The sequence below is a fragment of the Myxocyprinus asiaticus genome, chromosome 9 (assembly GCF_019703515.2).
Source record: "Myxocyprinus asiaticus isolate MX2 ecotype Aquarium Trade chromosome 9, UBuf_Myxa_2, whole genome shotgun sequence".
Classification (NCBI taxonomy): Eukaryota; Metazoa; Chordata; class Actinopteri; order Cypriniformes; family Catostomidae; genus Myxocyprinus; species Myxocyprinus asiaticus.
The window spans coordinates 26,698,926-26,726,873 of NC_059352.1; the positions used below are offsets into that span (position 1 = coordinate 26,698,926).

At 36.1% G+C, this 27,948-nt stretch overlaps 1 protein-coding gene across 6 annotated transcripts in view; it reads left to right on the forward strand.

Annotated features, from left to right (window-relative positions):
- LOC127446350 (transmembrane protein 131-like) overlaps positions 1-27,948 on the forward strand; it is a 77,698-nt gene that overhangs the window by 16,500 nt on the left and 33,250 nt on the right. For 2 of the 6 annotated variants that reach the window (XM_051707215.1, XM_051707216.1), the window contains exons 2-6: positions 2,629-2,690; positions 11,533-11,573; positions 17,032-17,091; positions 20,970-21,038; positions 27,671-27,791. In XM_051707215.1, the coding sequence (XP_051563175.1) occupies positions 2,629-2,690; positions 11,533-11,573; positions 17,032-17,091; positions 20,970-21,038; positions 27,671-27,791 (353 nt within the window). Of the gene's footprint in view, positions 1-2,628; positions 2,691-9,679; positions 9,813-11,532; positions 11,574-17,031; positions 17,092-20,969; positions 21,039-27,670; positions 27,792-27,948 lie in introns of all 6 variants that reach the window. The other 4 variants (XM_051707217.1, XM_051707218.1, XM_051707220.1 and 1 more) reach the window with 3 other exon arrangements.

The following is a 27,948-nucleotide window of genomic DNA, read 5'->3' on the forward strand; positions in this document are numbered from 1 at the left end:
TTCTGTTCCAGCAGACTCTGTAGTATATATATAGTACTGTTCCACCTGGTAGGTACATCTTGCTGAAGCCTCTTGATAGGCTGGCCAAGTTGTTTCTGAATACTTTGAAGTCGGGAGTAGGCAAGCTGGGAGTGTTTGAAATGACCGATGTGTCTTCCAGAGGCTATTATATCAGCGATGCTGCGATGTGACAACTCCCTCGGCCACGGCGAGCTGGAGTATATGAGCCATGCACGGCAGGCTGGGTAGATCCGCATCACTCATGGCTTTGACCCTGCCTCAATCCCCAGTTGGCCTTGTTCGGCCCAAGGGTAATCGGCCGGTAATCGGCAGGCCAAGAAAGCCCAAGGAGACATGATGAAGCCCCGGAAGTGACCGTAGGAACACAACTGGCCCTGACACGCAATAGCACGCTGTCATTTAGTCCGATAGTGGAAACGCGGCGATTGTCTCATGCAGCAACGTTTTGACCATAGGCTTGTGTGTTTTGGTTCAAAGGATTCTGTCACAGGTGTGTGTGCATGCGCAAGAGTTGGTTTCAGGTTTCTTGTGTTGTTTTTGCCTGTTCAGCAGCACCTGGCTCCCTCCCACTATCTTCAAAGGCCAGTGCCCGAATCAGAGAAGGGTCTGACACACATACGAATGCACTCTGTTTACGTGAGGATTATTATTTTTTTTTTAATTCAGACTCAATTGTTTAAAGGAACACAAGCCTTAAGGCCTATTCACACCAAATTCTTGATGAATTTGCAAGAGGAACTACCGATGAAGGGTCTGTTCACACTGAGGATGAAGCGAATAAAATGAAAAATGGTGGTGTTGTTCTACAAACATTTATTCTAGTGCGTGTATTTTTAAGCATTCAGCTGTCAAAGTTCAGGTTAATATATTTAACGCAGTTAAGGCATTTATCTTCCTAATTTAGCATAACTGTTTAATTATGTTCTTTCCATGTTTTTGATACATTGAGGAATATAGGCTAGTGTTTTATGGCCGATTGAGATGAGGAAAGGGCGCTGTTGCATTCTTCCTGTGTCTACTGTCTTCATATTTATGTTTGCGCTACGAGCATATTCCAAACAAACTCAAAACCAGCTTCTCTTTTAAATCCTGGATAATATAACACAAGGTAGAGTGATATAAATGCACGTGAACTAATGTACATCAAGTAAAACAGATTTAGCCTAAAATATGGCATAACATTAAAAATAATATATAAGAATACACAGCATCATGGGCTTTTTCTTTATTTAATTATTGCATATTTGTATTAAATTCAGAGTTTCTTGTGTGTGGTAAGGCTGCAACAATGAATCATTAAAATCGATCATCAACAACGAATTTCATTATCGCTTAGTTGGATACATGCCACAAGCACGGAGAAGCTCCGCAGTGATGTCACTTTATAGCCCGGTGGAAAATGTGTTGCATGATGGAAATCATTGGAAAAACAATGGAGACATGCTGAAGCGGGAAAAACCCGACCAAAGTTGTCTAGCGCACGAGAGCACTTTATAAACACTTCAAAGAAAATCATAATAAGCTTTCAATTTAATGTGGAGTGGTTGCTGCATCAGGTGCGTTGAAAGAGTGATTGTGCCATTTGATGCACTTAAGAGTTGTTTCTCTCCAGCACATAACTTACATTTTACTGCTATTTTCTGTTTTGTAATGTATACATGTTATGAATTCAAAATCAGTCCATTGAATCCATTGTTCCTTCTTTAAAGTTTAACACCTCTCAATGTTACTTATATGAAGTAACACGATGTGGTGTGGAAAGTGATGCATGTTTTGTATAGCCTACCTCTGAAAGTGTATCCTGTACGAGGAATATTTTGAGCTGCATGAGTCTGACCTGTCTCTATCATAATAAACTTCACTATAGTTACAGTTCGGCAAACTAATAATAGCACTGTGAGTAGACTGACATGAAGCTGAATATGAGAACTCGGCTGCTCTGGGAGGATTTTCCTTAACCCATCTGTTAATCTGTAAATGCAGCGTGCTGTCCCCCAACTAGTGCGTCTGCTCAAAAGGCTTCTGATATTATGTTTTAGTATAAGCACAAGATGTATTGTCTTAGCTGACAGTATAGATGTCTGCTCACTGATTTACGTTGGTTTTAACTTTGTTACAGATGCTCTACTTGTGCAGTTAGTGTCATCAGTGGTTGTTTTCCTTGTTTTGAAGACACAACATGACTTAAAAGGGTCTACTGTTTCTTAAGAACTCTTGTGAAAGTACTAAAGCTACTGGCTTCAAATATCAGAATTCAGATTAGACTAAACTTTGCTGACCAGATGCATTTCTGTTTTGCTTTCCATTCTGATCTTTTCTGCCATAAGTGTTTCTGGGAAGCCATAGCAACACTCACATTTGAAACCATATGTTTTGTTCAACAGTCCTTCATCAAGAGCTCATTTGAGGCATATACAGATAGTGAATGATCACAAAATGACTAATGATTCACTGTCTCTTCAGTCCTTTGTGTTGCTTAGGTAATTGTGTCCAAATCTGAAACACTCCCAGAGAGCCACTTGCACACACTGAGCTCAAATCATCAACCTGGATGGTTTTGTTTGCTGATACCTAAACCTCATGAGAATTTTCTCTGTCTGTCAACAGCTTTCATACAGTCAGTCAACATCCTGGAGGTACTACATTTTGGGGAAGGAAGCCTCTTGCAGGTAAGCCTTTCAAGAGTTCTTGTGATTACCATAGCATGCAGCTTGCATTGCAGTATCCATGCCACAAGTTTCTCAAACAGTGTTTTTATGGGTCACCTAGGACTTCTCCAGTGTTTCCTACAGAATTAAGCTCTTGCAGTATGGGGGAAACCCCCCACCCCCTTTTTAATTATAATATAATTCTTACAATTGTTAACGTTTTTCTATATTATATATTGGTAACATTTTAATGTTTACACTTATTTAACAACAAAATAGGGCGAGGCGATATGCAAGAAATGTATTCACAATATTTTTATAAAAAAATATTGCGATATGCGATTACGTCATCAACAAACTCCTGGCCGATGGATCGGTGAATATTCTTGCTTTATTGATTTTGCTTTTAAAAATACACAACACAAACTTAAACCAAAGATGTTTCTAAATTCAAATTGCACTTTAAAAAAAATGAAAAAGCAATTAAAATAACCAAGTGGACAAAAAATCTTATATAACCACCCTTCCATTTGTCACACAAGTTTCTGTCTACAACAGGTGGAAAATTACTAATACAAATTAAGATCTAAAGACAATTAAAAATTTAAACCTAATAATAATAATTTAAATTTAAATTAGAACCGTCAGAATGGACTAGTTAACGCATGCGATTAAAGTTTAATGTGTTAATTTTTCTTAATCGTGATTTAACACATTGACTGTTAATACAGCATAAACATTGGTGTGAAGGGCAGAACCTTTGTTATGTGTCCGCCCTGAGTCGTTACACTGACGCACACACGGGATGTGCGAGACTAGTCGACTAAATGGTTCTGATGAATATTTCCCCCATTAAACTGATCATAATTTTTACACATTTATGTTTGGCTTTATATTTTTACATAATTACTATCATATTAATGTTACATATTTTAAATAGAATTAATAATACAAATATTATTTAAAAAAAAAAAAGAGGATATCTGGAGCAGATACAGAGTTTAATTTCACCTCAGGCTGTGCATGCTGCTTCCCTCTCTCACTCGCAGCACGCGCAGGAAAATGTCCTCTTGCTAGACAAGCAAACTCAGCGAAGTAGTTATGAAATCACTTCGGTGGTGCGGGAATCGGCTTTCCAAATGTTTGAATGTCCCTATGGATGTTTTCACATTTGAGTCTTCTTTACATCTGTGCATGCTTGTACATTATTTTTCCGCTGAGCATGCTTTTTCAAGCGCAGGACAGGCGCTTCAGGTGAGTCAAGTCCCGTCTTTCACCAGACCATGTCGATGTATTAATTTTGCTCATCCAAAAATGTATGCTTTTGAGTAAATAGCCTAGAAAATAACTGTTTTAGGCTAGGTATGCCTTTTTTTTTAATCTGCTGATTAAGGCTATTTTCAACGAGGTGCCGACTGCTTAACGTGTTAAACTATATTTTATTCTGTGTGCACCTCATGTTTAGAATTAGGTTTATTGTAGGCTACATCACAGGCCTATTTTTTTCTGTCCTATAGCTACTTTTTTAATTTTATAAATGCCTATTAACATCAGTACTAGAGATTTAATGCCCATTGCAATGAATATGCAACCAATGGGGAAACTAGTTCTTTCAATTAGTCAAACTCACACTTAGATTTTGGGAAACATTTAATGTTACTTGAATTGGGGATATTTTAGTGCATTTCTATCTTTATACTGTGGAAAGCTTTGCTTGGAAAATGTTAATGCATTATATTGTTACATATCATTTTGTTTTCTTTCCTAAGATGGAAATACATGCATTTTGACTAGAAAAGGATATATAGTGTCAAATTTCAGCACTTTCTGATTAAAATTCAGTAATCAACTGACAGCACTAATTTTAAATAAATATTAGGTTCAAGGTGAACTTGTTTAGGTTGTATACACAGTTGTGTTCACAATGCATGGTAAGCACGAACTGCTCTGTGAAAATAAATCTAACTAAACTTCGAGCATGTCCTGAGATGGTCTGAGGTCATTTGCAGCATTTTCATATACAACACTATTCTTGCAAACAGTTTTCAGTTGACTGAAAGAGAAAAGAAAGAGTGAGCATTTTTACATGCGTGTGTTCCACGAGACACGTTCCTGTTGCAAGCCTCTGAACAAACGGCGCATCAGAGATGCGCAATGATGGCTTTTCTTTTGTAATTTCTTGAAAATGTAATGAAGTGTGTTTTTTCAAGAGCGTGTCTTTGTGTCTAACAGCATTTACTCATAGCCCGCAACAGTGGCAGGTAGATGAGCAAAATTACCCGCTATGCACATGATATAGCCTACCCGCATTTGGCGGGTGCTAATTTTATACCCTGGGCTACTATTTAATATATTTAGTGATTTGCCTGCTCCATGGTTTTGTAATTTCCCGATATTGTTGTTCAACGTCTGTCAATGAGTGTCGCAGTCAGCATCAGGATATTTGTCAGATATCGTCAAATCCGATTACATCATTCTATTGCCCAGTACTACTGCAAATGTTGATCTTTAACAAGCTACACGTTGTCATAAGAACATTGTAGAACACTGATTCAGTGAGTTAATTCAGTAAAGGAGTCATTAGACTGTGCACTTTGTGATGTGACACGGCCCGCTTTTCATTATTTTTTGGAACCCTTTCAACTTGAATATTATATCATTGTAATATAATACTGATTATTATTATTTATTATTATTACTACTAATATTAATAATAGCTATTACTACATTACAAAATTACAGAAACATATTACAATTGTATTGTAATAACAATTATTTCATACTATTATTGCTCTCATCTCCTCTTCTGTCCACAAAACCTGGTGTCATAGGATTATTTAAGATTTGTTTAACTTGTAGAGGCCAATTAAAATTAATTGAGCACTGTAAATATAACATGCTTAGTGAACCTTACCAAACCGAATCTAACGCAGCACATTAGGGCTGATGTTATCGACAACAACAACAAATTTCCATTGTCGAATAGTCATTTGATCTCATTTAATGTAACATGAGATCATATTAAGTTCTAATGATGATGCGCAAGAGGAAGAAAACATAGCTCACATTCCAGATGCACTCCAAACATTCCAAACAGCTCAAGTTGATGTAGATGGCAAAGTATGAGGATATTATACAAAAATACAAAAAAAGTCAATACAGAAGCAGTCTCTTCATAAAAAAAAAAGGAAAGAGGAGCTGGGCATCCAGTTTACAGATATTTGCATTGAGTTTATTCATTTGTATAAAAAGCGCTAAAATGGCACTGTGTTTTTAAGAGTTCAACGAGAGTCTCACATTAAGCTGGACAATATATTGAATATTCACGATAGAATCGCAATTATTTTGCTGACGATATAAAATTAAGCAATATCGTGATGATTTTAATGTGTTTTTTATATGTCCATTTAAGTTTTATAAAGAGCATCAATAGCATTCTAATTTCAAGATCCTTCATGTCTTCACAATGAGTCAAAATAACATCAATATGGTTATATGGTCATATGTGATTGTTAAACTGCAGATGGCTGCGATTAAAGATAGATAAACATGGTTTGTGTGTGCTTCAGAATTAATAGGTGACACGCTGATCTGTGCACGCACAGGTTTTCAGGCTCGTGTTTTTAGCACAATGCATTGTGAAAGAAAAGTACTGCATGTTCAAGCATCCGTGCAATTCCAAATGTTAGTATCCACTACAAGGCATTATACAAATCTACAAAAGCGGCATTGTATAACAGAAAAGGGGATGACAGTATTTCACTAGACGCTGAACATTGTAAACTGTTAAAGATGCACTTTTAGTGTCAAAATAAAAGCTTCAGGTAAAAGTGAAGTAAATAGGACAAAAATATATCTTTTATATAAAACAAATCTAATGCTCAAAATAATAATAATAAACTTAACTGGTTCCCACAATAATAATTTGATTAGTATTATGAAATAGTTTGGTTCCAAAAAAAAATAAGTGAAGTAGTTATTGCGCACCTTGTATATACAAAACATTGTTTTTAGTAAATATACACCGATCAGCCACAACATTAAAACCACCTGCCTAATATCATGTATGTCCCCCTCGTGCTGCCAAAACAGCTTTGACCCGTCGAGGCATAGACTCCACAAGACCTCTGAAGGAGTCCTGTGGGATCTGGCACCAAGATGTTAGCAGCAGATCCTTTAAGTCCTGTAAGTTGTGAGGTGGGGCCTTCATGGATCGGACTTGTTGGTCCAGCACGTCCCATAGATGCTCAATCGGATTGAGATCTTGGGAATTTGGAGGCCAAGTCAACACCTTGAATACTTCTTCATGTTCCTCAAACCATTCCCAAACAATGTGTGCAATGTGGGAGGGCACATTATCCTGCTGATAGAGGCCACTGCCATCAGGGAATACCGTTGCCATGAAGGAGTGTATGTGTTCTGCAACAATCTTTAGGTTGGTCATAAGTGTCAAAGTAACATCCACATGAATGCCAGGACCCAAGGTTTCCCAGCAGAACATTGCCCAGAGCATCACACTGCCTCTGCTGGCCTGCCTTCTTCCCACGGTGCATCCTGCTGCCATCTCTTCCCCAGGTAGACGACGCACATGCACCCAACCGTCCACATGATATAAAAGAAAATGTGATTCATCAGACCAGGCCACCTTCTTCCATTGCTCCATGGTCCAGTTTTGACGCTCACGTGCCCATTTTAGGCGCTTTCAGCAGTGGACGGGGTCAGCATGGGCACTCTGACCGGTCTGTGGCTACGCAGCAAGCTGCGTGGCACTGTGTGTTCTGACACCTTTCTATTATGATGAGCATTATGTTTTTCAGCAATTTGTGCTACAGTAGCTCTTCTGTGGGATCAGACCAGACAGGCTAGCCTTCGCTCCCCACGCGCATCAATGAGCCTTGGGCGCTCATGACCCTGTCGCCGGTTCACCAGTTGTCCTTCCTTGGACCACTTTTGGTAGATACTAACCACTGCATACCAGGAACACCCCACAAGACCTGCCGTTTTGGAGATGCTCTGACCCAGTCGTCTAGCCATCACAATTTGGCCCTTGTCAAAGTCGCTCAGATGCTTACCCATTTTTCCTGCTTTTAACACATGAAATTCAAGAACTGACTGTTCACTTGCTGCCTAATATATTCCACCCCTTGATAGGTGCCATTGTAAATAATAAATGTTATTCACTTCACCTGTCAGTGGTTTTAATGTTGTAGCTGATCAGTGTATATGTAGGTAAATAATGCTTTTTATTAAGCTAACATGTATCATTGTATATAAAATATAAATATAAACATAAAATTGCATATCAATGAAAATGATTAAATTTTTCCTCTGTTCATTTAGTGAAAAACTGAGGGAAACATGCCTGCATTATTTTTAAATAGATTTTTTTATTCAGTGCCTTTAAAATATTGAGTTTACTTGGCTGTTGATGGTGGTTCCTGTGATTTTAAAAAATTAATTAATTTTGAGCTATTTCAGAATAAATTATCGAGATATATTTTGAAATCATCAATAGGCTAAAAAAAATATATAGAGAATTTTTATAGCCATATTGCCCAACCTTAGTCTCACAGTGTTTCAGTTCAGCAAGGCAATTTTCTAGGTATTCCAGTACTTAAAATTCTAAAAGCTAAATTCAAGCACCTTAAGCACTACAAGGACCTTGTGCAAACCCTGTAAACAGTATAGAAAAAGCAGACCGAGATTTTGATGTTTGATGGGTCATTTCATTTATGATCAGATGGACAGAAAACAAGGATGCATTGATGCGATATATGATGTGATATATTGTCCCATCCCTACAAAAAAGTGTTAGTGTCACATCTGCATGTCACATCATTGAGTAGCTTTGCAGCGCAACAAAAATAGGAACATAGTAATCTGAAAGCACATCACATTGCACTGCATTGCTGTCTACATGACATTGAAATCCGATTTATTGAACCAAATGGTTTTGGATTTAGTCATTATGCTTTTGTGTTAGTTATATGGTAAATGCGAAGATTGCAAAATGCAGGCCTGAGTAACTTTATGAATATAGTACAATCAGTTTATTCATGACTGTCATGCCATCTGTTGTATGGTCCTGCCTTTTTGTGTATCCTAAAGAATAGTCCTGTCACATTTTCACATAAAATAATAATATATATATATATATATATATATATATATATATATATATATATATATATATAAACTTATTTTTTTTAACTTTGCAAGAGCCTCAGAAGCTACACAGTTTTGTATGCATTTTTATTTCCATTTACTACTATTTATTTTATTATTATTATTATTATTATTATTATTTTTTCAAAAAGCATTTTTGATTTTTTGAAATGCTGTTTCTGGTTTGTTTACTCCCATTTTTTTAAGCTTTGTAAAAAATTTAAAATAAAAATACTAAAGCCTGTAAACTGTACTCTAATTATATAAAAAAATCTGAGCTCTTTTAGTACTGCAACTGTTATGGCCCCATTGAATTGGCCTTTACACAACTCCATGATATTAGTTTTTTTTTGTGTACATGAGAGTTTGGTCTTTTGTTGAAATGTTAATGTTTATAAATAGACTTGGCCGTGCTCTCCATCCAACTGTTCTGTTTTGTTACTAGCAAATATTATTTTAGTCTTGCAGAAGTGGAATACAGTGAGAACTGCTCCAAGACTGTCTTTTGAGAGTCTAAAACAGAGTCATAAGTCAGGGTTCCCACACGTCCTGGAAAACCTGGAATTTTCCAATGCAGTCTTCAAGTCATGGAAAATGAGAAAATTGTAAAACAACATCAACGGTTCCTCCATGGACACAGCCTGTAATCAAAATGAGCAACATTTTGCAACTTTACCTGGAGGCAATTTCTGCTTGCTAGCTTGCTATTATTGCAAACGCAGAAACCGTGTTCACTCTTAAAATATTATGAATTTTGCAGCCCTAATCATGATCATCATCATCAGCTGTGGTCTGTGTGTGTGTGTATATTGACCTGTTTCAGTGACATCACTTTTTCCCTGCAGCTGCCATACTTGTAACCATCAGCAGGAGAAAACAATGGCGGTGAATGGAAAAACACCTGAAAACTATATCAAGAAAAACCTCAAACGCTTTTGATCCATGCCAAGTCCCAGGAAAGGTGTATACAGGTCTGAGGTCAGCACAAATACTGCCAAATTTGTCTTTCGCTGACATTGAAATATATTTTATCCACGATTTACCTCCGTACGCTGATTTTAACTCATGAAGAATACACAAATCAACCGAAGCATGTTAGTGAATAAGATATGTTTACATTGTAGTCTGGTGGTGTGAATAAAGTCTGTGCTTCATAATCTTGATGTGTTATTTATTGACTAATGTTAGTATATACACATTAAATATATACTATATATTCACATTATGATGCTTTTTTTTATGTGTTACAATTATGGCATACCTTTATAAAGTCTTGGTGTTGAGGCCCAGGTATACTTCGTTTTTGCACGTTCCGGATCGCCTCGTGCCTGGTCGACTGCGTTGCCTTTGTGAGTATACTTTTCCGACGAATAGGAACACGTTCGACGCATGAGCATTACAACTGATTTGTGACACATTTTTAGTACAGTCAATGGCCAGCAGATGAGCGCACAGACGAGGACCGCGTGCGAGAGTCAAGAAAATCTAGGTGGCACACGGTCGAGCCATTTGCGTCACACACACTGTGCGTGGAGGGATCCGCAACGTGCACTCCCGAAGTATACTTTGGCCTTTATGAAAAACATCGTCCTATGTGCATTTAATTGTATCCGAATCAATTGTATCTGAATAAATGAGCTTTTATCTGGCTTTTGCCGCATCCTAGCACAGCACAATGAAGAAATATGGAATTTTGGTCACAAACATGGCGGTGCGGTCATACAGTGAGGTCACATGAAACAGGTCAATAGTATGATGCAGAGCGCTCTGATGCAATCAGTACATACAAACTTAACTATGTTTATTTAATGAAATCACAGCTTTTGGGGGTTTAATAATCACTCTGGGCCTTGTACAGTAGCAAACTGCTTATATGGAGGTGAGAAACTACTGTCAGAAACACAGAAATGGAAAAATAAAAGCTTGATTTAAATGGACGTGTGAAATGGGGAAAAAAAAGACTACAATATATTACTTATGTATATTAATGTAATGTTTACTGTAATTAGATAACAATAATGAATTAAAGCAATATCATCTGTGATGTTCTGTTGTGCAGCACTTAATTTGACAAATCTCCAGTGTTGTTTTGGATTATAGCACTTAATTTGATAAAAATAAAGCAATATCATTGAAAAGTTAAATTCATTCATTTAAATAGACACCATTATGATGCAGTTTAAATGAACCCAAAATGCATTTTGAATGAACAAGAAAGGTCTCAGCCATCAATAACAGATTAAGAAAAAATATATAATTCACATATACAAATTAATGCACAAATGTAATATTATATTTAACATAGCCATCCAGTAACCACAATATACCTCATGACCTCTTGTGTGTTTTTGCTTCAGTATTACAACCATTGGGCACATAAATTGTCCTGCCAAATTGTTTCTTGAAAAGAGTTGGAACCCTGATAGTTGTATATAAGCAGTAACCAATACATACAAGAAGAACTTGTCCTTCACACATTGGTGGGACATGTTTGGCCTAGACCTACTGTCCTTTTAACCTGGTCTGTGTTATTTTAGTCCTTGTGAACCTCTCACTATACATCAGATTTTACTTCCCTTCCTTTTTTACTTGAGATAGACATTTTGACTTGGATGTCGTTCAGATTGGCTGTACTGTAACTTTTCGAGACTAATATTTCTTTTTCTTTTTTTTTTTTTTTTTTTTTTTTTTTTTACAGACAGAGTCTGATATTGATCTTGGCTCATATCATCAAAAAAGGTAAGGGTTTGTTTTTATTCATCCTGAAATTTTCTGCATGCCTCATTTTGTACATCCTGGGGCAAAGCCATAGTATGCATGTGGTTTACATTAGACTGGCCAAGGGAAGTTTGTTTGGTATTTAATGAGACATGTGAACTGAACTTTCCCACTAAACTATGAAACATTTCTTATGCTAGTGGAAAAAAACAAACTAGCAAAAACTACAAGCCGCCTCTGATGTCATTTCTTTGGACTTCCTTCACATTTAACATAATTCAATCAAATTCACATTAGTTCAGTCATGGACTTGCAGAAAATTGTTGCACAACTAAGGAGGGTTTTTCCTTTGAAGGCAGCAAAGGGAATGAGTAAATTAATGAATGGATAAATGAATGTGTCTTTACTGTAGCATTTTAAGTACTTCAGCAGTGATTTTACTTTTTGGAACAGAGTTCAGGTAATATTTCTCATCCCAGCCAAATACCTCCAATGTTTAGTTGATACGATACTATATTTATCCCGGAGGGAAATTGAGGCGTTACAGCAGCAGAGACATAGATACCACAAAACAGAACAATAGCAATACAGTAAATGCAACATAATACAATAATACATATATTTATGAAGACTAACAATGTTTTTGGCATGCACTGAAAATTATCAAAGTGATGTTTGCATTCCTTCTGCATTTTTATTGTTAAGTTGATCCAGTAGATCAAGTTTTTATGTACTAGGTGGCCTTTTCATTTGCTCAGCCAATCAATGCATTCCAGCACGGGGGATTGGCCAACCTGCTCTGCTGTAAACAGGTGTCTGGTTTTCATTGGCTAATTGTATACTCTATGGCTCGTCATCTCAGCTGTTGCTGACGGGGGACACGCCCTTGTAGAGATGATACCATCGGTGGAAAAAATGCTGAAGTGTAGTGGAAGTGAGAAAATGAGGAAGCAAGCAAACACTGCTTTGTTGTTGTACCATGTGTGTACTGAGACCATGCGATCTTGCATATTTTCTGCATATGAATGCTTAAAGTATGCTGGACAATTTGTACTTGCAAACAGGGTCCGAAATTAACCTTTTAGCCCACCAGCCAAGGTGGCTGGTAGATGAAAATATGTACCAGCCAGTCAGATTTCTTACTGGCCTTTTTTTATTTTTATTATTATTATTACATTTTAAAAGTGGATTTTACAGACACATGAGACAAATAAACAATACTGTATGCATGTTTAAATGTGAACTGCATTTTTTTATGAAGTTTATTAATTTATTATTTATTAAATATTTAATTGCCAGATAGTCCATTTAGAAAATTCCAAAAAAACAAATTCAGATTATTAATTTATTACAACAAAACTAAATTTGTATTTGAAAGTACATGTTGTCATATGAACGACCAGTAAGGAGCTCTCATGAGCCTAAAGTGCACACAACAGAGAAGCAATTCTTGGTTTACTTGGAGTGAGTCAATTAATTCATTCAGCTCCAACGGATTCATAAAACGTTTTGATTCACTAAAAAGAGCCGGCTCAAAAGAGTAATATTTCTTTGGGATTCGGTCTAATGGTAGTGCTTTGTCTCATCTCGTGCTGTAGATTCAGTAGCAGTGTTGCTGTGGTGCTTAATAGTAATACAGGAAAGAATGTCTGAGTATTTTAGTCCGGTTTTCTGTCCGCATCACCGGAATAATGCACGTTCAAGAACCGTTAACGAAACCGAACGTTATGAAAATCATTCAGTTTTTAATATAATGCAATTATTACCGTAGAATTTGTATGTGTGGTGGTGGGTAATTAAGACTTATTCGCACATCCACTGTAAATCCAAGAGTGGTCTTCAGAAAATTTACCCGCATTTAGTGCTTGGCGGGTGTTAATTTCGGACCCTGCTTGCAAATCATAATCTGTTAACAAATGAGAACTGTTGGGCCTCATGTATTAAGATAGAAGACAAAGGCAGGCCTAACAGTCATAAAAAACATTCCTCAAGCCCCCTCCTTTTAAGTCAGATGTTGTACTGATAAAAATCGTGCCAAAATCAAACAAAGGGAGTCCAAAACAGACTACAGATCCATGAAGCCTTGCCCTCTAAAGGATCGAGCTCTCAACTCCTATTGGATGAGGCACACAACAGAACGTCCCTCAAACATGACATCATCAGGACTTCAAATAATTCTGAAATGCTTCCAAAGTGGCTTCCAGCGACTTAGTTCACCGAATACGGACGTATTCTTTTTGCTGCTCTCCGGTGCAGCCTCGTGGCATAAGGAAGTAATGTCCGACTTGAAACTGTAGCCATACAATCTCCATCTCGCTGGACGAGCTGAGATTACTCTGTGTTCAACCGAACACTCTAATGGATCTGAAGGAGACCGCCGAGCAATTCGCATCTTCATCCGTTGGCCTACAGAAGTGAAGAGATTAAAGATTTATCTTCCATCTTCAATCAAGTCGACATTTCTGAGTTCTCCGCCAGCCCGCCGAGAATCAACAGCCGTACCGCCCTCTGAGAATCAATAGCTGTACCGCCTGCCGACAGCGCGTGGAAATGGCCTCTCGTCATCACACGAGCCTCAAGAAACCGGGTCAAAGTTAAAGGACAGAGGAAAACACATTCTACCTGTGTCCTCATGCGATTCAAGTAAGAGGTTTACGTCTGGGCAGAGATAGAATATTATAGTGTGCTATTCTTGTGTTTCAAGGTTTTTGCTTGTACAGTTTACGGACCGCCATGTCCGCTCATTATTAATACTCAGGGTATTAATTATCACGAATTTGTTTTGCTGTATTGTGGTCCAACCAGATTGGACTGTTGTGCATTTTCGCCATCGCGGGTGAGACAGCAACTGAGTTCATCCATTAAAGAGTCAAATAACAAGGGACTTTTACGAGCCCCGCTCGTAAAACCGCGTCTCTGAGTGATGAACACGGCTGCTTTATCTCCAGCTATCGCGAAATCAGCTTTCGGGCTGTCACTTAATCATCTCTCTCTCTCTCTCTCACTAACCACACTGACACACACACACACACTGTCACACACACACCTTGTTATAGAATTATTTTTATTTCCATATCTAATCATATCACTGTTTAGTTTGTAGTTGTAAGTCGGAAGTTTATTGACTGCATTGTATTAATTATTAATTGATATTACTGCATAAATAAACTTTGTTTATATTACAAAGAGAAGTGTTTTGGTTTGTTTTGCATACGCCTGTGTCATGCTGACGGGATGTCAGTGCTTGGATTCAAACCTTCATTCATTGTTTTTTTTCCCGAAAATCGATATTCTTCAGATGTCGATTTTCCTAAGAAAACAATCTAATATTGAGACTGTTTTAATATTCGGTTATTAGTCCCTGATTCCAGGGTGGTGCCCCGTCAATGTTAATCCTTATTAATATTCTATTGATTTTTGATGATTGATAATTATCTTTGATTGAATTTGAATGATCAATAAGCTAGTGTTAATTTTAATGTTTCATCGATGTTAACAATTAACGATTATCTCTGATAACTGTTGATTTAAAGGATTAAAAAAAGCTAACATTGATTCTCATCAATGTTCTATTGATTTTAATAATTAATAATTATCTTTGATAATTATTAATTATTGCTAATAACCAAACTTGCTCCTAAACGTAGCACACTACATTTACTGGAGTCCCATATGAGGTTTTAATGAGTTAGATCCAATTAATTAATTTAAATATTGATTAATAACTACAGAAATAATTATTAATTATTTCTGATAGTAACCCTGATCTAAACAACCAGTAAAGCCCTACAGAACTGTGTTTTCTAGGTGCTAATAGACACATTAAACTTTCTTATTGTGGTTTTCTCTTATGCTGATAGATGGACATCGTCCTTTAAGTGCTTTCAGAACTAATAATGAACTTTGTGTCTAGTGATAATACTGTTTTTATTATAGCTGTTCAGGGTGTTTTGTGTCTCTGCCCTGCCGTCTCACACACACAGACTGCAGTTGGGAAGTGGTTGACACTCTTTTAGCTGTATTAGGGACTTTGTCAAAGTTCTTTTCCTTTCTGTGGTTTGTGCTACCACACTAGTCAGCTCAGTTTATGCCCCATTATATTCAAGAATATCTCTTTGATCTTGTCCCTCTGCTGTCTCTAAATAAAAAAAGACATGCACAACATGCCACCCTCTTCATGGCATTGGTAAATGAAAAGATCTTTATCATGCATTAAAAAAATATTTTTAAGCAGGTCTACTTAGGCCTATTTTATGTGCAAGTACACATAAAATAGGCCTAAGTAGACCTGCTTAAAAATATTTTTTAAAAGTGGCAAATTTAATGTGATGCTGGTGTGGCCAAGTCACCAACTCTTTAACTCTCTTTACTGATTTTGCTAGTTGTTTTGGCTTGGCTGTGTAGCCAGAGGTCATGCTGACACTGTTATGAACCAGTGTGCATAATTTCAGAGCTTCTCTCAAATAAACAATGCTTGAGTTGTTCTTACCCAACCTGCAGTTGGCTTGAGATTCACATGATACAGTCCATATTTCATTCAAACAATTTGCCGTGCGAACTGAAATGCCACTCCCTGTTGATCCGAAAATATGCTGCAAGTCTTGTTCCAGAGAGACAATGTCCTCAGCCAAGTGGAATGACAGATTTGTCTGTCACATCCCAGTCCACTGTTTGAGGGCCATTATAAGTTTATTTTGGTAAATGCACACAAACATTTCTTCATAACTACATCTGAGTCTTCAATTTCTGCAGGATAGGTTGATCCTGTATTACTTCAATACTGGCCCATATAGTTACGCACACTTCACCAGCAAGTCCTGCCATAATCTTTTAACTTCTGTCTTTTAGCTGTCACTCAGACTTGTTTACTTTCTGTGGGGGACAGGGCTTTGTCCTCTTATGCTCCAAAATTGTGGAACTCTCATCCTAGAGAAATGAGAGCTTAATCGACATTTAGTATATTTAAATCTAATCTTAAAACGCATTACTTCTGGAAAGCTTTTTGGCTACTTGTTTGCTATATTGTTGTATTTCGTTTTATAAAAAATCTTTTATGCATGCTTATATTATGTACATTTTATCCTTTTTATTCTTATATTCTGCTTTTTTTCCTATGTCAAGCGCCTTGTGTATGTTTAATCGAGAAGAGGTCACACACACCTAATGTAGGATTAAACTGAGTATACTTTAAAGCAGTGTTTCCAAACATTTTTTTCTGCCACGGCACACATTTTACGACTAATAAATTCTACAGCACACCTCTATCCCACATAGGCTAACCTTCATCAATATTTTTCCTTCTCAAGAACTTGTCCATGTTTTCTGTCCGTCTTAGTACCGTGTTTACTTGTTTGAAATTCGGCTATGCAAAAAAGAAAAAAAGACACATAGGTAGGCTACGCTGTGTGAGGTCACAGGTGGCAAGAGCGCTAAATGGGTAATGAAAAAACAACAAATTTGCTTCTTTTCTAATTTGTAGATTTGTTCTTGCAATGCCACAACAAATTACAGGGATGCAAACTCATGAGGGGCGAAAAAGGTAAGACAATCACTGGTCCACGAACATTTTTTCTGGGGATATTTTTTTTAAAGAATAAGCTAAAAGCACCAATTCCAGCTATTTTAGTGATTCAGGTTTACAATTGTGCAGAATTAGCTGCAAAATAAAGAGTATTTTGGTGAGGCTTGCTTCTGTTTCACAAATTTGTTCAATTTTATTAACCGATTAGTTCAGTGACCCCTTCTGGAGATGTCACTAGGTGGTGACAAATGAGCGTCTTATGTGCTATGAGTGAGTCAGTGAATCATTTTGGGTCATTCATGACCGAAATCTACCAAGAGTGTTTAATAGGGATGTAAAGATATTAAATTTTCACGATATGAAAACCATCACAAAAAAAATACCTCGGTATCACGGTATTATGGTGCTTATCTTATAAACCTTTAAATTTAGGTTTGGCACATGTCTGATAAACACACAAAAATCTTTTTTTAGTTATAACAAGTTCTTTAACTTTTATTTTTTATTTCTTAATCACATGACATAAACCATAAGATAATCATAAAACAAGTTCAAAAAAAGTAAAAAAAAAAAATACTATTTGCAATAAGTCAAATGGTTTTTAATATAATTGAAAAATTTCAAATATATGTCAAAATAGATTCATACTCTATCAAGTCAGGGTAGGTTGTGATGCAAAAAAGTAAGCATATTTATGTTATCTGTGCTGAGGCGGGAGCGTTGTTTTAAGCATAAACCTTGTTGAATTTTAATAAATTACCCAGAAAACACAACATTATATTAGATTGTGTAAATTAAATAAAGTTAATATATCTTGAGAAAAATCTTTTTTGCAGTGTAATGAATGGATGTAATTTTAAAAAGTTTATGAAATCAAATTGAGCCAAACAAGATACATTTGTGACCTGCTCCAACAAAATTAGATTTTTAAATCATGAAATTCTCAAAATAAATGTTTTGACAGTCTTTGCCATGACCACCAATCACTGTTTTTACCTCAAGTTCGAGCAGCGTCACCGAGCAACACTCGCAGCCCGCGGGTGTATCATAGTATGTACGTTATTACAAGTAGCACAAAATGGAAAATATCAGAGATTTTAAAAGATGCAGTATACATTACTAAATATTTAATCTGCATGCCAAATCTGTGTTTCAACCGTGGGGAGATGGCTTGTCATCTAATGCACGACATTAACTCATCTAATGCCCATAGTTCATTATTTGACTAGAACAATAAATTCGAGAGGAGTATATTGCCAAAATGTTAAATATAATATTACATTTGTGCATTAATTTGTATATGTGAATTATATATTTTTTCTTAATCTGTTATTGATGGCTGAGACTTTTCTTGTTCATTCAAAATGCATTTTGGGGTCAAAATGACCCATAAATGATGGATCAGGTCACATTTGTAGGTAATATATTAATGTTTTGCCACAGTAAATTTGACTTTCTGTGGGTTTTATTATTTTGCAAATACATCATTGCCTTAGTCTTTCAAAATGTTACAGATAAGCGCTTAGAAAGCAGAAGCACTAACGCAACGTAAGCTTATAAACCAATTCCGTGTATTGCATCTGCTTATGTATTCTATGAAAGGGGATCTGTATTTTTTAATTGATTACCAGACAATTCACAGAGTTTTTCGCTTACATTCTTGTCCACAAATTCTGTGGGATGATGCTCTTGGAGATGGTGCTTCATGTTTGAAGTGTTTCCCGACTGAGCCGACACTTTTCTCTGACCCATTTTGCAAATAAGGTGTCCGTTAACACTGATGTTGCCTCTTGTGTCTTTTAAATAACCAAAATACTCCCACACAGCACACTAACCGCTTAGGTGGGGTGAAAGAGGCTCCTCCGATTCCAAAATTTCGTTCTACACAGCGCTCATGTGCTGCTGTCCGTTGGTCTGACAGTGACATGAGGTGTTGAATGTGACTCATCTTTCGTTTAAACTTTTTTTTAATTGATTTTTTTTTTTTTAATTTTTATTTAATTTTTTTATTAGTAAATGGAAATATAATTAATTTACTTGAGATTTTTTAAATTTATATATAATTTTTTTCACACAATACCGTCATTAAGGAAAAGTCAACGGTATGGAAACCGTCCGTTTTTAATACCACGGTATACCATCATACCGTCATACGTTACATCCCTAGTGTTTAATCATTAAAAGAACAAAGCAACTCTATAGTCTTTCTTCAGTCTGAGCATTATTTTTCGTCCAAAAAGACAACAATAATAGTCTAATAATAGTGAGTTTCAATAACGTCCTTATCTTCTCCTTTATTAAAACTTGCATGGCTACAAATCTACTGACTTCAGTATAAGAATTATAAACACAAAGCAGATCTACGGTATAATTTTCCTACAGTAGCCTATTTAAACTGCTAAGCATGACTTTTATCAGAAAATACCACAATAATAGACAAATAGTAATAATTTTGAGTTTCAGTTATGTTCTTTCGTCACTGTGAAGCGCATTTCACATGAGTTGAGTCGAGGTGTCAATGCTCCTTTCAACGCCAGCGTCAAGCGCTGCATTGCCCTCCACATGACAAGAGTTGCAGAAAGCATCATAGAGGTGCGATTTTACAAGTTTGTCACGTAAAAATGTGGGAGGTGTGCACGATAAACATTGAAAACGTATTTGGAAGAGAGAAAAAAAGTTGCAGTTGCTTTGATAGCAGAAAGTAATAAAAGGACTAGTTTATGTTTAGGTCTAAGCGTTTTCTTGGTGAATTTAAATTAGTTAAATAACTGGGGTCTGATATTCGTAAACGATATGGTAATATTTAATTAAAAGAAATTATGAGACATTCAATGTCTCTTCACAAATTTGGACAGTTTTTAAATGTTTCTTTTTGCTTAGTACTCTCAAAGACATTATCGCCCTGCCGTAGTCTCTTCATAAAAAAGTTTTTTAGCTAATAAAACCCTTAAAACAGTAGCTGACATTCGGAAGAAACGGTGACCTCAAAAGGCAAACTAATTTCTTCACCATCATTTATTGGAGCAAACTAAATCAGTTCAACTTCCCTGTGTACATTTTTCCAAAATCTTCAAATTGATATATGTAGCAACCTAAAACAGAGTATTTCGACTTTTAGTGAGCCTAAGTTTGAAGTGAAACGATACAACCGACTGCACGCTAAAAACCATGTCTTTAAGGAAAACAAATTTATGCCATTTATCTGTTCAAAACCATTATAATACCTTCGGCCACATTAGTTGGTCACACCCTAAAATCATTGATATCCCTGAGGGACCATATCATTTATCGTGTATTCGTTTCTGATCTTTTGAGGCCGCCAGCTACAAGCCTTGCCCATATGTGAGGAGAGTAGTGTTAAATCAAATGTGCTAGAATGGGGAGGGGGACTCATAGAAATAAACTGCTCATGCAGAATTGGCTCATGCAGCACAATGCATGGGATCATGATGCAGTCATGAAATATACAATTGAAATTCAGTCAAGATTACCAAAGTTGTAAAGACACAGGAATTCAGGAGGATGTAGGTATAACTAGGTTTTACATTAGATGTCTTTTTCCATGCGTGTATGAATGTGGTTTGGTTTTTGGTACAGATCTCTTAGAGGTCAGATACTTTGGTTCTTGAACTTTAATGTTTGGTGTAAACCTGATGCTTCCATGCCAGACAAAGCCTGTTTGTAACCCTTTGTTCGTACAAGTGTATAGTGTGTCTGTCTCTTTGACGGGGGGAAAAGCAGAGGTATCATTTGGTCCTCAAAAGGCCGTTTTTGATGGTGGTGTTTTTTTTTTTAGGATGAGAGAAAATAGCACACTGAAGTCCAAGAAGCTGTGTCTCTGTTTGGTTGTATCTCTGACTGTCTTCTCATTTACAGTGTGTCCCTTTCTCTTCCAGTGCGTCCTCTCAGAGAGGGAACAGCAGACCCATACGCTTTGAACCTCCAATGCTGGACTTTCATGAACAGTAAGTCATTTCATGTCCATGTTCAGAAGCTCCAACAAAATTGTGACCAGCACCTAGGGCTGCTCGATTATGGCAAAAATCATAATCACGCTTATTTTGGTCAATATTGAGGTCACGATTATTTAACACGATTACTCACTGACTTTGGAAACATCATGCATTTATTGAACCTTTTTTATTTTTATTATTGTCTTTTTAACAGTGGATTTCCTTGAACTTGAAATGTAAACTGCACTGAACGGGGGAGAAGGCTATTGTCATATTATTTTGTTACGTATGGTAGTCAAATAAAGAAAAGCCTCCATCGCCATCATTTAAAGCAGGGGTGCTCATAGTTTTATGGAATGAGATCTAATTTTTCATCATGTTATTGCAGCAAGTTCTACCATGTCAATAAAGGCTATACATTATCACAATACCAAAATTTCAGTAGTCGGTAGTGAAATTTGACCATTCTCAATACCAGTTTCAAAACCGCAACAAATAATAACACTGACTAATATGTGAATTATGGAAGAATGGTTTCAAGTTCTTAAGTAATTATTAAAGACTAGTAAACAGTCAGTAATAATATAACAATAAAAACAGCAATGAATAGTAATAGAATAAAAATAACAGAACACAAAATACAAATTAAGAAAATTCAGGTTTTTTTTATTTTTTTTTTTTTTTATACAGCTTTAAAAGTTTTTAAAAGCAGTAGGCTATCAAGCATTCAAGGAAACGTTCCGAATGAAATACAACATAAAATTACTATTGCTCTTTACTGTATGATTATAATAAACTCAGCAAAAAAAGAAATGGACACTGTATTTTAAAGATAATTTTGTAAAAATTCAAATAACTTTACAGATCTTTATTGTAAAGGGTTTAAACAATGTTTTTCATGCTTGTTCAATGAACCATAAACAATTAATGAACATGCACCTGTGGAATGGTTGTTAAGACACTAACAGCTTACAGACGGTAGGCAATTAAGGTCACAGTTATAAAAACTTAGGACATTAAAGAGACCTTTCTACTGACTCTGAAAAACACCAAAAGAAAGATGCCCAGGGTCCCTGCTCATCTTTGATGAATGCAGCTTTGCAAGAACTGGCAAATCTGGTGCAGTCCATGAGGAGGAGATGCACTGAAGTACTTAAAGCAGCTGGTGGCCACACCAGATACTGACTGTTACTTTTGTTCAGGGACACATTATTCCATTTCTGTTAGTCACATGTCTGTGAAACTTGTTTAGTTTATGTCTCAGTTGTTGAATCTTTTTATGTTCATACAAATATTTACACATGTTAAGTTTGCTGAAAATAAAAGCAGTTGAAAGTGAGAGGATGTTTCTTTCTTCGCTGAGTTTACATTAATAAGTTTTAAAGCTACTAAAGTTACCCAGTCAAGAGCAGTGAGTGTTTTCTCATTTTCTTGTTATGGTTGTTTGATTATTATGACACACTAGACAGCAGCAGGTCTATTAGCTTACATATATACTTACAAGTCAGACATTTAAAAAAAAAAAAATAATCTGCTGTTTTCTCCACTGTTTAGGTTCACTTTAAACATCAGTCTCTGTGTTTACATGAATCCCTCACCAAGACGGGCATTTGGGTGGAATTTTGATATGTATTTGACCGTTCAGGTGCGCATTAGCGTGAGCATTTTCAGAACGTGTATGTTCAGCACACACATATGGCGCTTGTCAATCAAACAGGGTGCTGCTGTTACTAGATTGCTAGAAAATTATAAAATTACGTGCTCTGGATTATTTTCAACAGCAGAATAAGAATATATATATATATATGTGTGTATATGTATATATATATGTGTGTATATGTATATATATATGTGTGTATATGTATATATATGTGTGTATATGTATATATGTGTATATATGTATGTATATATATGATATATGTATATATATGTATATATGTATGTGTGTGTGTGTGTGTGTATATATATATATATATATATATATATATATATATATATATATATATATATATATATATATATATATATATATGTATATATATGTATGTATGTATGTGACACAGGCCTAGGTTATCACAAATATAGATGGTTATTTTTTCATTATTGATGTTTTAATCAGTCTGCTTGTCTGGTCGGGCAAGTAAAATTCTTTCACTTTCCCCTTAAAAAAAATCCACTTGTCCCGGACAAGCTTTAATGTCGATCCCTGATTAAATATTGTATTCAGCATTCTCAGATGCATTTTTTTCTTCTGCAGTATAGCTCCTAAAGTAAATGTACGTTGTTTTAAATGAGTTTTAGATATCATTTTGGAAAACAAGCCAAAAAAGTCTAATCAAAAACATATTTTGTTCGTGTATAATAGCCTAAGACTACACTCTCACCTTTCTTCACTTCAATCCATCTTTAACTCACAGAAAAAATGTACTTTCACTTCTTAATAGAGCTGCGTATCGCCGATTTTCTTCATGATAAGATGCACGCAGTGAACATGAAACATATTATGATTCACTACGTTGTGAGCCATCACATTATAATCTAGCTGCAGAAAACACGCATGAGTAACCAGCGTGCATCAGCCGGGAGAAGATTCAATCTCTTCCCCAGTCACTTCACGCAACTCGGACATGGCGCTGACCGCACAGAGAAATGCCAGTTTCTGAGTTTATTTTCATAACCTGCTTCCTTATTATTTTAATTTTAATAAAGGGTGCTTTAAAGATTTAACGCCGGGTGTTTTTATTGCAAAACAATTATTGTCTCGATTATCTTGTTTTCATAATCGTTGGAAGCCAAAATCCTAAAGAAAATGAAAATTTGATTAATCGCCCAGCCCTACCAGCACCTTAAATATACACTTTACCTTATACAAGTATTAAAAACGTAAAGTCTTGATGCTGCGAAAAAAAGTTCTAGCATGTCCTAAAAAGAATGGCGACTTTGTAAAAATGCCTCGGAGTTTCCCTTTAAAATGGCTAAAAATAGTTTTCTTTTTAGTAAGCTCTCAGTAACATCTGCCCAGCCTGCCATTGGAACAGTGTATAATTGTGCACTGACAAGATTACAGCATTTCATTTAGATGACCTAATCCAAGTAATGTTGTATGATTTTCTGCAGAAGCTGGTAATTTTTGTTCTATGAAATATTATAAAATCCCGAATTTTGTGTGTTCTTGAGTCTAGTAACAAATCTGCCAATAAACAATTGTTTTACTTGGTCTTGTATGTACTTTTGTCAATCTAGTTTAAAGAAGGTCAGTGCCAATATCCATGCCTGACTCATTAAATGCATTAGTTTTATTAGGCCACTCCTCATCTTGTTAGCAGTGCAGGTGATCCCAACAGCCTCTGACTCAGTATGCGTTCCATTCAGAAAAATACTATGCCCTATTTCCTGCAACGGCTTCACCTTTGCACCAAAGTATGAGCTTTGGAGGATAGCTTGCAGCTGCTTTAATAAAGCAGTAAGCATGAGAGGCTGTGTACTACAGTGATTTTTTTATTTATTTATTTTTTTTATCACAAGTAAGGTGTGTCCCCCTTACAGGGATAGCTCACCAAAAACAAATTACATTTAAATAATTCACTCATGTTGTTCCAAATCACTCATTTTCTTCCATGGAATACAAAAAGAGATGTTACGCACAATATTAGCCTCAGTCACTTTTCACTTTAATTGTATGGAAAAAAGATGCAATGAAAGTGAATGAAACATTCAGCCTAACATCTCCTTTTGTGTTCCATGAAAAGTGTAAGTCATACAGGTTTGGAACAACATGAGGGTGAGTAAGGTATGACAGAATTTTCATTTTTGGGTGAACTACAGAAACAACAGCGATATGTTTAAATAAACCGGTATACAATAAGTGGTTAAATATATTAATAATAAAAATCTGAATAAACAAGTTTTCCATCATAATATAGTTCATTAGCCTTCCTGTAGGCTGTACAGTTGACAAGCAACGCAACAAATTGCATTGCCACATTAATAAATGCATTAACACAATGGCTCAGAATTAAGAGTGGCAACTGTCAGTTTTGTGATTTACGTAACATTACACTTGGCAGAACTTGAGAGATTCATTCAAAGTGGTAGGCTTCTGACAATTGGTTCGAAATCAGTTGAACCCTATGAAAGCATTTGTTTCAAAGGGCTCTTTGAAGTGGTGATTTTTTTTTTTATTTATTTATTTTTTTTTTTCAATTTGGAATGCCCAATTCCCAAGTCCTTGTGGTCGCGTAGTGATTTGCCTCAGTCCGTGTGGCGGAGGATGAATCCCAGTTGCCTCCACATCTGAGATCGTCAACCCGCGCATCTTATCACGTGGCTTGTTGAGCGTGTTGCCACGGAGATATGGCGCGTGTGGAGGCTTCACGCCATCCATCGCGGCAACCACGCTCAACTCACCACGCGCCCCACAGAGAACGAACCACATTATAGTGATCTCGGAGTTTACCCCATGTGACTCTACCTTCCCTAGCAACCGGACCAATTTGGTTGCTTAGGAGACCTGGCTGGAGTCACTCAGCACGCCCTGGGATTTGAACTAGTGAACTAGCGAACTCCAGGAGTGGTAGCCAGAAGTGGTGATTTTTAGCACTTGGTCTACAGCATGGCTGCCATTATTGTTCTCTCTTCAAAATAACCTATGATATAATTTATGCCATTTGGAATGCACTGTCAGTGTGTGGTAAAACAAGCTAGCTGTATTGTCTTCACCCTTGATGGGCATATGAGATTTTATTCTGGCATTCCGCCATATAAACCTCGGTCCTCTCTTCTCTCTTTGCAATATTCTTTCTAATTCTCTTCATCCTTCCCTCTTCTCCCACCCCCTTACTAAACATACCCATATTTTTGCTAGTTCACAAGGAATCACTGCATTGTATTGAGAAGGCACCATTTACATTTTCAGTTATGCATTTGACATACACTTTTATCCAAAGCGACTTGCAGTGCATTCATTGTTTAAATTTGGAATTTGGATCAAATCCTTAATCTTAATCACATAAAATGTGTTGCTCATGCCCTGCTCTACCACTTGAGCTACAGCAACCCTCACCAAGCAATAAATCCTCAGATAAATTAGAAGCTCATCTTAAATCATGTACTTTAATCTCCTGGTAGTAACAAGAACTGCCAAGCAGCCGTTTGATTCTGTATTTTGGATGTAGAGAATGTGAAAGTAGAGATGCACCCATGTATCGGCTGCCGATATTTATTGAGCAATAATTGACCAAATTAAAACCATCGGCATATCGTTATTAGCATGAAAATGGCGATATGAATAACCAATAGTTTATTATAATTAGAAGTAAACACTTCGTAAAAGCTGTGAATTCAAATGCTCAATCCAGAAATAATAAAAGCCACAATATGGCACTCCTAAGATTATGTAATATTCCATTTTTATTCGTTCTTGTTTTCACGTTAATGTGGAAAAAATGGCATAAACGGACGTGAGAGTTGTGAAAGTTGCACATATCTATAGGCTACATGAGGGAAACCATCTAAAATGCTTTGAAACCAGCAGACCTAGACAGTACATACATGTAAAATGTAGGTTCTGTTGTTTTGAACTGCAAAAACTGATGTGCAAAAATTTTTTTGGAAGTACAAAATATATATATTTTATATACATTTTATTTTTTTTGTTTCTTTTATTCTTCTATTTCTTTCATTGTGGCTCTTCTAAAAATGTTGGCCTGTGTTCAAAAGATCCAATCCATGTTAAATGGAAACTAGTTATTGTTAGAACAGTAAAAAAAAAGAAAATTACATTTTTAAAGCATAATTCAATAGTAAAACAGTGATCTGATTGGCATCGACCAAAAATGTTCTTATTGGTGCATCCATACATGAAAAGATTACGTTATTGTAAGCTATTGGGTGTATTTTGTTTTTTTTTTTTTACATTTGGTCACTTTTTACTGATCTGATTCAGATTCTGATTTACTGCTATCTGATTGAATAAGCACATTCCATTTACATGTGGCCACATCAATGTGTCTCCACCAAATGGATAAAAATTTGATCTTTAGAGTCAGTTAGCCAGCGATCTGCATCAAATAAATGAAGAAAAGTTCTGTCTCTCCTACAACGGGCATCCATTTCATAATTTATTATTAATTTCGTGACATGCAAATATGCCCTATGCAAATACATGTTTGCAGCTGTTATATTTCACATTTTCCCTTGGGTGATGTAGTGCTGTTTGGACGAAGTTAACATATTTGGCTTGAACAGCCAGATGCATTTTGAATGGAGTGTGTCTCAAACCACCTCCGTCTCAGAGGGCATTTACATTTGGTCTTTTCATGATCAGATAGCAATCTGATCAGCAAAAATGCATTAAGTGACCTAGTGTAAATACCCCCTTTGATTTTGAAGTGTTCACAGAATGTGCCCAGATTGGTAACCACGTAAGTACAGGTTTTTAACTGTGCATGACCCACTTAGGATCTTTTGCCTTAGCGCTGAATAGATTTTCTTATTTTTAGTTTACCTGATTCGGATTTTAAGTCTAAGAATCAATTCCGTTTGTCAAATAGTCATCTTAGGAATTAATCCATTGACTTTATAGGGGTCAAGTGTCAAGTATAGATTTTGTGATTTACTTATGTTCTTTTGTCTTTTATCTGTAGGCCAGTTGGGATGCCAAAAATGGAAAAAGTTTACTTACAGAATCCAAGTTCAGAAGAAATAAGTTTAATATCAATATCAGCAACAACATCACATTTTCATGCATCCTTTTTTCAGAATAGGGTAAGTATCTTTTTTGTGTTTTGCACCATTGACATGTATTTACCATTGTTACCATAGAGGCCCATTGTTGTTTACAATGTATTGAGACCATTTGGTTCATGGCAACTTCCTGTTCAAATGTAACAAAAAAGAACAGAAAATATGTTTTTCTAGCTTG